Raw genomic sequence first — 13,291 nt, 5'->3', positions numbered from 1 at the left:
CTGATGGAAACAAGTCTTAGTGTTTTATCATGGTGTCGTCATCAAAGCAGAAGTTTGTGTTTTGACTGAAATATAATGAAATGTACCTATTCTACATACTGTGAAATATAATGAAATGTACCCATTCTACATGCTGTGAAATATAATGAAATGTACCCATTCTGCATACTGTGAAATATAATGAAATGTACCCATTCTACATACTGTGAAATATAATGAAATGTACCCATTCTACATACTGTGAAATATAATGAAATGTACCCATTCTACATACTGTGAAATATAATGAAATGTACCCATTCTACATACTGTAAAATATAATGAAATGTACCCATTCTACATACTGTGAAATATAATGAAATGTACCCATTCTACATACTGTGAAATACAATGAAATGTACCCATTCTACATACTGTGAAATACAATGAAATGTACCCATTCTACATACTGTGAAATACAATGAAATGTACCCATTCTACATACTGTGAAATACAATGAAATGTACCCATTCTACATAGTGCCTGGAGCTGCGTGTGTTGCAGAATGCATGGAAAAGTGGGTATTAACGCCATCTGGTGGTGGAATTTTACTGACAGAGGTAGAATTATACTTCAACCGTACAACAGTGTTTTACAGTCAGTCAGTCCGTCAAGTCGATGTTTAGTCAATTTATGCGAACGCACTTCCGGGCTTTCAAATTAAGAGGAGGTTTTACTCGTCAAGTTTTAAGCATCAAATTTCTGACGTTAAACGCTGCATTTCCGCTTTCTCTTCAAAATAAATAGCTCCGAAAATAGCTTTAGCTACTGTTAGCTTTATTTTTATTTCCATGGCTATTATTACGAGTCACGTGTTTTATTGTTGTTCTAAAGGACAGAACATTAATTAACACAAACTGTCGATTAAATAAAAAATGTTTTTAAACAAATAAAGTCTTGTTTCAGGAGCTAACTAACCACACAGCTAGCTACTTCTATGGTGGAAGCTAGCTAAGCTAGCTAGCTGGGCTAGCGAAAAACACTGTTGTACGGAAGAAGTATAGTTCTACCTCTGTCAGTAAAATTCCACCACCAGATGGCGTTAATACCCACTTTTCCATGCATTCTGCAACAAACGCAGCTCGAGGCACTGTAAAACACTGATGTACGGAAGAAGTATAGTTCTACCACTGTAAAACACTGATGTACGGAAGAAGTATAGTTCTACCACTGTAAAACACTGATGTACGGAAGAAGTATAGTTCTACCACTGTAAAACACTGATGTACGGAAGAAGTATAGTTCTACCACTGTAAAACACGGTTGTACGGAAGAAGTATAGTTCTACCACTGTCAGTAAAATTCCACCACCAGATGGCGTTAATACCCACTTTTCCATGCATTCTGCAACAAACGCAGCTCGAGGCACTGTAAAACACTGATGTACGGAAGAAGTATAGTTCTACCACTGTAAAACACTGATGTACGGAAGAAGTATAGTTCTACCACTGTAAAACACTGATGTACGGAAGAAGTATAGTTCTACCACTGTAAAACACTGATGTACGGAAGAAGTATAGTTCTACCACTGTAAAACACGGTTGTACGGAAGAAGTATAGTTCTACCACTGTCAGTAAAATTCCACCACCAGATGGCGTTAATACCCACTTTTCCATGCATTCTGCAACACACGCAGCTCGAGGCACTGGTACACAGTCGGTCCGTTAAGTGACACGGTCATAACGATAAGAGCACTTCCGCCTGCTCTTCAAATTAAAACCAGTCGGTCCGTCAAGTGACACGGTTATAACAATAAGAGCACTTCCGCCTGTAAGAGAAACAAGGAAGCGGTCTTTCTGCTGAAAACAACAGATCTACAACCTCACAACGAGTCTCATCGGCGACGCCTCGTGGGCTTGTAGATCTGCTCTTTTCGCTTGTTAGCCGGATTCTCAAATGATGTAAAAAACAAGTCGTGCGTTTTTATAAACTTTGTGTATTTAAATCGACAGTTGTTTTAAATAATGTTCTATCATTTAGTTTAACAAATAAACATTTAATTTAATTAAACGCATTAAATGCTCTAATAATGTACCGTACTGTAATTAAATATGATGTACTGAAATGCGCGGTGGTGTAATGACCACATGCACCCGCAGAGCGGCGCTAATGTACCGTACTGGAATGTAAATGCAGTGGCTTTCAACCCTTTTCTCATCAATTAATCAAGGTCCATTATTTATTTATTTATTCTGCATCTGAGCCACGGTCACGGACCACCATCTGATGACATTTAGCCTCTCAGACCCAAAACCACCTGGAACCTCAAGGACCCTGGGGGTCCCCGGACCACCTGGAACCCCCTCGAGGACCACTGGGGGTCCCCGGACCACTGCTATAGGTCTAATGTCTGCCAATACCAATGATTAAATAATAAAGTGCCTTAAAGCAGTGTTACCCAAACCTTTTCATGTCAAGGACCCCCAAAATGACACTTATTAGCCCCGCGGACCCCCGTTTGAAAAGCTATGCCAGGGACCCCCCCCCCCCAGGGACCCCCATGAGAGAACAGCTCTAGCAGTGATTCTCAACCTGTTTAATTTCAAGGACCCTTTACAGGATCTCCTCACTGGTCAGCAAAAACACCTTGAAGACCTTAACAGGAGCCCTCGTACAAGGTTTCTTTGACTATGCATCCACCTCTTGGTACCACAGCACCTCAAAGGCCCTTAAAACAAGGCTCCAGACCTCCCAAAACAAACTGGTCAGGCTCCTACTTGGCCTCACCCCCCGAACCCACCTCACCCCTGCCCACTTTGACAGGCTGGGATGGCTTAGGGTCGACGACAGAGTACAGCATCTTGCAATGGGTCTGGTCCACAAGATTCGATACACCACCAAGATACCCATGTACCTGTCTAAATACGTCCTTAATGTAAACGAAGTCCACACCCACAACACCAGAGGGAGTGCAACAAACCATGTAGCCTACAACCCAGATTCGGCACAAACAAGGGACTAAATTCTTTTCGCTCCTATGCCACCAAAATGTGGAACGCCCTACCAACAGTCGTTAAGACATGTGAATCCCTTGACTCCTTCAAAACCGCTCTCAAAGGGCACCTACGGATGGCTGCAATTCGAAACTGGCCTCTGTAAAATCTGAATCACCCCCCCCCCCCCCCATTTTCCTCACTGTATATTGTATATTTTCCCAGTGCTTGTATATTTTCCCTTTTTTGCTTCCCATATGATGAATTCCTGTTCTGTTCTTTAGCTACATAGAAATGTCTATTTGTATCTTTAAATGTTTTGATGAATTGAACAATGTGGACCCTGTTGTAAACAAGTGTAATGCTTAATTGGGTCGTCCACTCACAGTTGACAGTCTTTGTATTGAGTTTGTGCTTAAAATGTACTGTAAATTCTACAAACTGTTAATAAATATTTCAATCAATCAATCAAACCCCCAGTTTGACATGCATTAGTTCTACGGAACTCCATTTAATGGCATTTATATCTCTGGGACCCCCAATTTATAATGTAAAATCAATGTTAATTTAACTCTAAGTTCCTCGGGGACCCCTGGTTGAGTAATGTGATGTAACATGTACTGTTCTGTTCTTTAACTACATAGAAGTGTCTATTTGTACGTCTCTAAATGTTTTGATGAATTGAACAATGTGGACCCTGTTGTAAACAAGTGTAATACTTAATTTGGTCGTCCACTCACAGTTAACAGTCTTTGTATTGAGTTGTGCTTGAAATGTACTGTAATTCCGCAAACTTAATACATTTATCAATCAATCAATCAATACTATGCATTGCATAGTGGTGTAATGAGCACATGCACCCACAGGGCGTCGCTGTTGTACCGTAAACCACCTCAGACAGACAAAAGCACACAGCGGAGTGGGAATGGTTAGAGACGGAACTGATCTGTTTAAAGTGTTTGTTTCCTTCCGGGCCTCTTTTTAACGCTGCACCCCGGATGTTGTCCGAATGTCAAAGATGGAGTGTTAACGTTTATGAAGCTGAATAATGATATTAAAGTGTTAGGGTTATTACTTTATTAACGTTGTAATAACTACATGTGAGGACAGAGATGGCACTTTTAGGAGAAATTAATCTCCATCTGCGGATGTTTCTGTGTTCAAATCCAGCTCTGAAATCACCAGGTACTCAAATTAATATTTAATCACACATTAATCACTCTGTTAATTATTCTCATTCAGTTACACATGTTTAAGGATAAGTCTAGCTACAATTTGCAACACTTTGTGTTAATAATGGTTTGAATCTAGAGTGGCAACACCCTCCATCTATTGATCCAAATAGAAATGTCTGATCTGATTGTATTAAACAACAATTACATTAAACTATAACTCACCAACATTGCAGCCGTAGAACAAGCTTGAATTCTCCTCTTTCAATCTGCCAAGAGTTTGTTTCATAAAACTCCACCACAGACATGATTGTTATGATGAGCTACTTTATTCTGTGAACAGCCCACCTGTTGTGAATCTGTACATAATGCAGTTAATTAAAATAACTCAGTGCAAAACACTTAATCCTCATTATAAATGGATGGAGGGTTTTGGTATAGATTCATCCTCATTATAAATGGATAAAGACCGAGTGTGTGTGTCTGTGGTTCTGTGTGTCTGTGGTTCTGTGTGTCTGTGGTTGGTCAGTCCGCTGGTCGAGTGCCGTCGCCCAGCCCAGGCCCAGAGCCCCCTCAGAGGAAGAGGAACCTCGACCCAGACCACCCAGCGGTCCTGGACCCAGGCCCGGCTCAGAGGAGGCCGTCGGCCAGACCTTCACCAACAGGAACCCCAGGAACCTGGAGCAGATGGCGCTCGCTGTGAAGGACCGAGGCTGGGCCACGACCTGGCCTCACCGAGAGTTCTACCACAGGTCGGTCTGTCTGCCTGTCTGCCTGCCGGTCTGTCTGTCTGTCTGTCTGCCTGTCTGTCTGTCTTCCCGTTGCAATCAGAACCGCAGACTCACTCCCCAGCCTCATGTGACCTTTCACCTCTGACCCCTACAGACTGGTGTTCTCTAGGACCCAGCATCACGTGACGGCGGAGGTGTTTTCGACGTCCGGCGGTTCGAGTCCCGTCCTGTCCTGTTCCACGCGGGAGTGGGCGGTGAAGCGGGAGCTGGGCTCCACCCACTGCGTGGCGGCGTGCCAGGCCGTGGGCGAGGTGTTGGCACAGCGCTGTGCCCAGGCGGGCATCAGCAGGATGGTCTATAGAGCTGTGCCCTGGACCTACCGCTCTGACGCTGTGAGTTAGCATCACTATGCTACACTATACTACACTACACTACACTACACTACCCACAATACACCACTACACTACACTACGCTACACTACCCACAATACACCACTACACTACACTACACTACACTACACTACCCACAATACACCACTACACTACACTACACTACCCACAATACACCACTACACTACACTACACTACACTACCCACAATACACCACTACACTACACTACACTACACTACCCACAATACACCACTACACTACACTACACTACGCTACGCTATACATCTATTAACTGGTCTATAGAGGGGTTCCCTGGACCTACCGCTCTGACGCTGTGAGTTAACCCATTCTGGACGGGAACCCGTTTTGGTGTTAGCATTACGTTATGCTTTAGCTATTTAAAAATAGCAGATCTACAAGCTCATAGCGCGCCACCGAGTGTCGCGCTACGAGCTTGTAGGTCTGCTATTTTTGAAAATCGAAGAACGACTGACATAGAAACATAGCTTTTTCAGAAAACTGTCAGGATGTAGAAGACATTGTTTTAATCTGATCTCAGGTCAAAATGGGTTAACATCACTATACTATACTATACTATACTAGTCTATAGAGGGGTTCCCTGGACACTGAGTTATCATTATACAACATCTATTAACTGGTCTATAGAGGTGTTGGCACATTGCAGTCCCTCCTCTTACCACTAGGGCCACGCGCCTCAGCGTTGGAGAGCCTCACTGGGGCCTTGGTTTCAACACAGCCATGCTAATTGTCCTTTCCAGCTCGATTTGGCACCTGCCCACAGAGCCAAAACTACTAGTAACTGGTGTACTGACCGTGGTATTACTGTGGTAAAACCACTAGTAACTGGTGTACTGACCGTGGTATTACTGTGGTAAAACCACTAGTAACTGGTGTACTGACCATGGTATTACTGTGTTAAAACTACTAGTAACTGGTGTACTGACCGTGGTATTACTGTGGTAAAACCACTAGTAACTGGTGTACTGACCGTGGTATTACTGTGGTAAAACCACTAGTAACTGGTGTACTGACCATGGTATTACTGTGTTAAAACTACTAGTAACTGGTGTACTGACCATGGTATTACTGTGTTAAAACTACTAGTAAATGGTGTACTGACCATGGTATTACTGTTTAAACTACTAGTAACTGGTGTACTGACCATGGTATTACTGTGTTTAAACTACTAGTAACTGGTGTACTGACCATGGTATTACTGTGTTAAAACTACTAGTAACTGGTGCACTGACCATGGTACTACTGTGTTAAAACTACTAGTAACTGGTGTACTGACCATGGTATTACTGTGTTAAAACTACTAGTAACTGGTGTACTGACCATGGTATTACTGTGTTAAAACTACTAGTAACTGGTGTACTGACCATGGTATTACTGTGTTAAAACTACTAGTAACTGGTGTACTGACCATGGTATTACTGTGTTAAAACTACTAGTAACTGGTGTACTGACCATGGTATTACTGTGTTAAAACTACTAGTAACTGGTGTACTGACCATGGTATTACTGTGTTAAAACTACTAGTGACTGGTGTACTGACCATGGTATTACTGTGTTAAAACTACTAGTAACTGGTGTACTGACCATGGTATTACTGTGTTAAAACTACTAGTAACGGGTGTACTGACCATGGTATTACTGTGTTAAAACTACTAGTAACTGGTGTACTGACCATGGTATTACTGTGTTAAAACTACTAGTGACTGGTGTACTGACCATGGTATTACTGTGTTAAAACTACTAGTAACTGGTGTACTGACCATGGTATTACTGTGTTAAATACAATACTGTGTACTGACCATGGTATTACTGTGTTAAATACAATACTGTGTACTGACCATGGTATTACTGTGTTGAATACAATACTGTGTACTGACCATGGTATTACTGTGTTAAATACAATACTGTGTACTGACCATGGTATTACTGTGTTGAATACAATACTGTGTACTGACCATGGTATTACTGTGTTAAATACAATACTGTGTACTGACCATGGTATTACTGTGTTAAATACAATACTGTGTACTGACCATGGTATTACTGTGTTGAATACAATACTGTGTACTGACCATGGTATTACTGTGTTAAATACAATACTGTGTACTGACCATGGTATTACTGTGTTAAATACAATACTGTGTACTGACCATGGTATTACTGTGTTAAATACAATACTGTGTACTGACCATGGTATTACTGTGTTAAATACAATACTGTGTACTGACCATGGTATTACTGTGTTAAATACAATACTGTGTACTGACCATAATAATGCACTGACTAATAACGGTTGTGTTTTATAAAACAGGTCCAGTCCTTCAGGACAGCCATGAAGGAAGGCGGAGTCACGCTGAGTGAACCCAGGCGGAAGTATGTGGGAACCTGAACACATGACCACGTTCAGTCACATGACCACGTTCAGTCACATGACCACGTTCAGTCACATGACCACGTTGTTCCTTTACTGAATAAAGACGGTTGACAAACAAAGTGTTTTGGTTTCAGTCAGTGTTGTTTTCGTCGACTACCTTTTTTCACTGACAAAAACAAATGGAAACCTAATGAAAACTAAGCTATGATGACTAAAACTAAGACTAAATATACTGACAATTTCGTCGACAAATAAAAACTAGACTAAAATGTTAGGAAGGGACTAGTGGACAAGAGATCCAGTATAAGTCATTTTACAATTGGTTGCATGCTGAAAATAGCTGATCTACAAGCTCACAACGCGTCGCGTTGTGAGCTTGTAGATCGGCTATTTTCAGCAAGTGTAATACATTTTAGTCGACTAAAATCTTATGACATTTAGTCGACTAAAACTAGACTAACTAAGACATTCCAGGTGACTAAAATGTGACTAAACTAAAATAGAAATTTGCTGCCAAAAACACTGGTTTCAGTAGAATAATAATGTCTTTATTTGTTCTGTAAACAGTAGAATGATAATGTCTTTATTCATAACAGAATAATAAGAAACTCAGTGAACCGTGATTTAAATGCACGTGAAGGTAAAATAAGTTTTATCTGAACACGGTTAAATGAATGGATGTGAAATAACATTGAAAATTTGGTCTTACAGCTTTATTGAAACGTTACCGACATTAACAACGATTTATGTGAATGTAAAATGATGCTTTATCGGCATAGTTAAATGAACAGATGGATAGATAATGTTAACATTGTTTCTATTATGTTTAACAGCATATTTAAATGAACAGATAACATGTTAACATATCGTTATCTAATATCTATAATGTTTAACAGCATATGTAAATGGCTAGTTAACATATCTAATGTTTGACAGCATCATTTGGCTCAGAGGTGAATGTGGATAAAGTGCTTTGTGGAAGTGAAGAATGGTTGATTAGAACACAATGATAATATAATATAATGTATTAGATCTCTAATGGTTGATTAGAACACAATGCTAATATAATAATAATGTATTATAGATCTCTGCTGTCGGGAAGAAACCTCAGAACTCAAATGCTCATTTTCAGGAAATTAAGAAAACCTTATGTTTTAAAACAAAGCATTTCTGCCTCAAAGTTGGTGTTGTGACTTTATATATTGTCAATTACGTCCATGAGAGGTGGTGGAGTTAGCTGCTTTATAGCAGACAGTTTGAGAGGGGGAGAGGTGGTGGAGTTAGCTGCTTTATAGCAGACAGTTTGAGAGGGGGAGAGGTGGTGGAGTTAGCTGCTTTATAGCAGACAGTTTGAGAGGGGGAGAGGTGGTGGAGTTAGCTGCTTTATAGCAGACAGTTTGAGGTTTTGTCCAAAGCACTTTACTACTTTCCATTGGTTCAACATTTCCGAAACAACGAGTTATTAAGTTTCCTCCCAACAGAAAGAACATACATGTATTATATTATACAGTGTGAAGCATCGCAGAGGTTAGAACACACATCAGATGATAATAATAATAATAATGGATAAAATAAAAAGCAGAGTTCATTAATTGGATGAATAAATTGAAGAGGAATGAGAAGGAATGTCTAACGTGAGGAATGATCAGCGACGTTGACTGAAGGTGAATAATTCACTGGGGTTGGTTTTTGTTATGAAAACAGGGTGCAGTACTTTAGTCATTAACCCATTCTGACCTGAGATCAGATTCACACGAGGTTTCCGCCGGACACACACTGGTCTGATGAACCCATTCTGACCTGAGATCAGATTCTAAAAAATGTCAGTCGTTCTTCGATTTTTCAAAAAATAGCAGACCTACAAGCTCGTATCGCGCCACTCGGTGGCGCGATATGAGCTTGTAGATCTGCTATTTTTAAATAGCTAAAGCACGACATGATGCCGACACCAAAATGGGTTAACTAACTAATCCCAACAGGGTGCAGTACTTCAGTCATTGGTCCGAAAAACGACAACCCGCCTCAAACCCTAACCTAACCATAACCGCGAGCACGGGAGCAGGCGCTAGTCCGAGAGGCGTCCGCATGTCGCACTAATGCTCCGTCGGATTTACATGCAGTCCCCAAGAAAACAAGGTGTGGACAGACAGGCACACTGGTCTAGAAAACCATCTGATTTGGTACAGGTATGTACACACACACACACACACACACACACACACAGTATAAAACATGCATACAGGTATGTACAATGTACACACACACAGTATGAAACATGCATACAGGTATGTACAATGTACACACACACACAGTATGAAACATGCATACACATTACGCACGCGCACACCTGCAACATACACATATATTTAGGCAGGCCACATGCTGGTCAATATAAACCCACATGTATGACAACCATGCAGGAAGATAGAAGTTCAGCCATTTTGGAAAGAGTTAAAAAAAAAAATACATAAAAAAAACACCAAAAAAAGACCAAGAAATGAAGACAATTAGTTAATTACACCCGTAAGAAATATTAACCCTAATATAAACACAACAGCTGCTGTGCACTTTTAGATCTAATATTACCACAACAGCTGCTGTGAGCTTTTAGATCTAATATTACCACAACAGCTGCTGTGAGCTTTTAGATCTAATATTACCACAACAGCTGCTGTGAGCTTGTTGAATCTGCTATTTGTTTTTCTTTTGTCATCGTGCCCTAAATATGGACATCAGCGTTTAAGAGGTTAATTTCAGCATGAAGGCACTTCAGGGGTTAATTTAAACTCCATGTCCTTGTATGGAGACTATAGATCTATAAACATAGAACAGGCCTACAGCTATAATATAGATATATACACATAGATAGTTTCTATATCAGTGGTTCTCACAGGGTTAAAACCTCATGTTTCTATATCAGTGGTTCTCACAGGGTTAAACCTCATGTTTCTATATCAGTGGTTCTCACAGGGTTAAACCTCATGTTTCTGTGTCAGTGGTTCTAAAGGCTCATACATAGTCTGGATTTACGGTGGTGGGGTGACCACCGAACTACAACATGACGTCACTGAGGTGACCACCGAACTACAACATGACGTCACTGAGGTGACCACCGAACTACAACATGACGTCACTGAGGTGACCACCGAACTACAACATGACGTCACTGAGGTGACCACCGAACTACAACATGACGTCACGAGCCGCGGTGAAGAGCAAACCACCGCCACCGCTCCAGCCCTTCTCTGTTTTTACTCACCACCGCTCAACGTTATTTGACCACCACCGCTCCGGTGGTGGTCACCTCACCACCGGAGCGGTGGTCAGGTCACCTCACCACCGGAGCGGTGGTCAGGTCACCTTGCCACCGAAAATCCAGACTATGAATAAGCCTTCACAGGGTTAAACCTCATGTTTCTGTGTCAGTGGTGCTCAACCTTTTTCATGTCAAGGACCCCCAGAATTATCTGTATTTGACCTCCGACCCCCATCAGGGCGATCCTGGACCAACGTACCGGTACATCAGAATTCCGTAAATTAAACATCAAAACATTAAATGCTGTCGACGTTAACGGGAAACCTTACGTCATAATTATGTAAACGAGCAAAGGGCCTAACCAATCACGTGTTGGCGGGAGCGCTTGACCAATAAGGAAACACCTCATGTATCGTATGTATCAGATTAATGTACGAAGACAACTTGGCGCCGCTCGTTTTAACGATATGTACGTTAAGAGTTAACGTGTTTTATTCAGCCCAATATCGGTGCGTTGAGAAGCACAGAATCAGACCGGAGCAAAAACACAGTTCGCAACATTTATTAATTTAACCTCGTTAAAAATGTATCTAAGCTCCTCATGAATATTATTAATGTCTACTCATTGGCACGTTAACATCGTTTTGGCATCGTGGAATTCAGCGTTCAATCTTATTTCTGTCTCTCAGACTTTAGTCCATGCATAGAAACCGTTTCAAACACATCCATCAGATCCTGAATAACTAAATAATGGACCTTGATGTGAAAAGAGTTAAAAACATAAAGTAACCACTCTGTAAATACATCATATATGTCAACATATCCCACCTGTAATTACATATTTTCCCTAAAACCCTTTATAAGATTTAAATATATCATAATACTTTGATTAGAGTTAGAGTTGATAATATCAGATCTACACATAACTTCAACACTAAGCCTTTACCTTTAAACAGGAAATACAAACAGTACAATTGCATAGATTTCAACCAATAAGGAGCGAGGGAGGCCTGCAGAGGGCGTATCATATGAATATTCATGATAAACATGGTCATGAATATTCATGATAAACATGGTCGAATCATCATGAATATTCATGATAAACATGGTCGAATCATTATGAATATTCATGATAAACATGGTCATGAATATTCATGATAAACATGGACATGAATATTCATGATGAACATGGTCAAATCATTATGAATATTCATGATAAACATGGACATGAATATTCATGATAAACATGGTCAAATCATTATGAATATTCATGATAAACATGGACATGAATATTCATGATGAACATGGACATGAATATTCATGATGAACATGGTCGTAAAGCTCCGGTTCAACAATACTGAAAAGTAGAAAAAACAAACATATTGAATATCCTGAATGGTGAATACTATAATACTATAATTATACCGTATACTATGTAGTAATATCCTGCTTGAATACTACTAATTATTACACTGGCACCCAGTGGTTAGGGCCCGTACCACCTGGCAGCCGGCCGGTCTCTGGTTCGATTCCCGGGCCGGGCCAAAAACCATTTCCTCCGTCGGTCGGTGACATCACTCCCCGGTGTCTCCGCGCGGCCGTGTCACTTCCTGTGGTTCGGGTGTGACCGCTTCCTGTCGGGGGGGCTCGGGGGAGGGGCTAGTGTCCACACAGGCTCTCTGGTGGACCAATCCCCTGCTGCGGCCCTGCTGGCTCCGCCTCCGTTGCCCCGGAGACCGCTTGGGACTGCCCGGCAACTGGGAAATAAAACCACACCCGTGTGAAGTGAGCGGTGCAACTCCGTGTGGAGGAACGAGGCCGGGGGGAGGGGGGGGGGGGAGGGGGGCATCCAGACCCCCAGGAACGTGCCCGGGGGGAGGGGGGGGGGGGGCATCCAGACCCCCAGGAACGTGCCCGGGGGGGGGGGGGGGGGGGGGTTCCGGCGAGCCGCCCAGCGTCCGAAACGGTTGAGAAATGACTCTCTTTTGGACCTCATATTGAGTTTATTAAAACTAGGATTAATATCAGTCTCAAGATAATGTACAGGTCTATGAATTACTTTCACAATAAGAAAACGCATTGTTCAACTAATCTTATTTCCCGTTATTGATTATGGTGATATACTTTATCTGAATACTACTGAAGCTCATCTCCATTCATTAAATTTTGTGTACAATTTGTCTTAAAATATATAAATATATATATATATAATCCAAACTCCTCTGTCAATTGTAAACGAACGGTAACATGAATGAACTCTTCAAGCCTGACACTCTTTCTTTCACCGTTAATGTGACTGAGTGTGTGCGTATACAGGCATGGGAAAAAAAAGATGCGATGCCGATGGAGAAATCC

General features: G+C 41.4%; 2 protein-coding genes across 2 annotated transcripts in view; one reads left to right on the top strand and one right to left on the bottom strand.

Annotated features, from left to right (window-relative positions):
• Positions 1 to 3,972: 3,972 nt before the first annotated feature.
• LOC310872970 (large ribosomal subunit protein uL18m-like) lies at positions 3,973 to 7,774 on the top strand. Its single transcript, XM_083785194.1, has 4 exons — positions 3,973 to 4,158; positions 4,675 to 4,897; positions 5,031 to 5,268; positions 7,618 to 7,774. Exons 1-4 carry the CDS (start codon positions 4,086 to 4,088, stop codon positions 7,693 to 7,695), a joined length of 612 nt encoding a protein of 203 aa, XP_083641320.1. The 5' UTR covers positions 3,973 to 4,085; the 3' UTR covers positions 7,696 to 7,774.
• Positions 7,775 to 11,090: 3,316 nt separating this feature from the next.
• LOC310873363 (protein phosphatase Slingshot homolog 3) overlaps positions 11,091 to 13,291 on the bottom strand; it is a 32,535-nt gene continuing 30,334 nt past the window's right edge. Inside the window, exons 17-18 of the mRNA XM_083785731.1 lie at positions 12,009 to 12,693; positions 11,091 to 11,946 (exon numbers count right to left, since the gene is read on the bottom strand). Coding sequence (XP_083641857.1) covers positions 12,511 to 12,693 — 183 coding nt within the window. The 3' untranslated portion in view covers positions 11,091 to 11,946; positions 12,009 to 12,510. The remainder of the gene's footprint in view (positions 11,947 to 12,008; positions 12,694 to 13,291) is intronic.

The sequence above is a fragment of the Protomyctophum parallelum genome, assembly GCF_964188405.1.
Source record: "Protomyctophum parallelum genome assembly, chromosome: 16".
NCBI classification, from domain to species: Eukaryota; Metazoa; Chordata; class Actinopteri; order Myctophiformes; family Myctophidae; genus Protomyctophum; species Protomyctophum parallelum.
The sequence above is the reverse complement of the archived record's forward strand: the minus strand, read 5'-3'. Positions and strand labels throughout refer to the sequence as shown.

Bases quoted from the DNA above. Each gene is read 5' to 3' on its own strand.
- LOC310872970 (XM_083785194.1), top strand. From the start codon at position 4,086: ATGGCACTTTTAGGAGAAATTAATCTCCATCTGCGGATGTTTCTGTGT. The intron at 4,159-4,674 runs GTACTCAAATTA...GTGGTTGGTCAG, and splicing joins TCCAGCTCTGAAATCACCAG to TCCGCTGGTCGAGTGCCGTC. The intron at 4,898-5,030 runs GTCGGTCTGTCT...TGACCCCTACAG, and splicing joins CACCGAGAGTTCTACCACAG to ACTGGTGTTCTCTAGGACCC.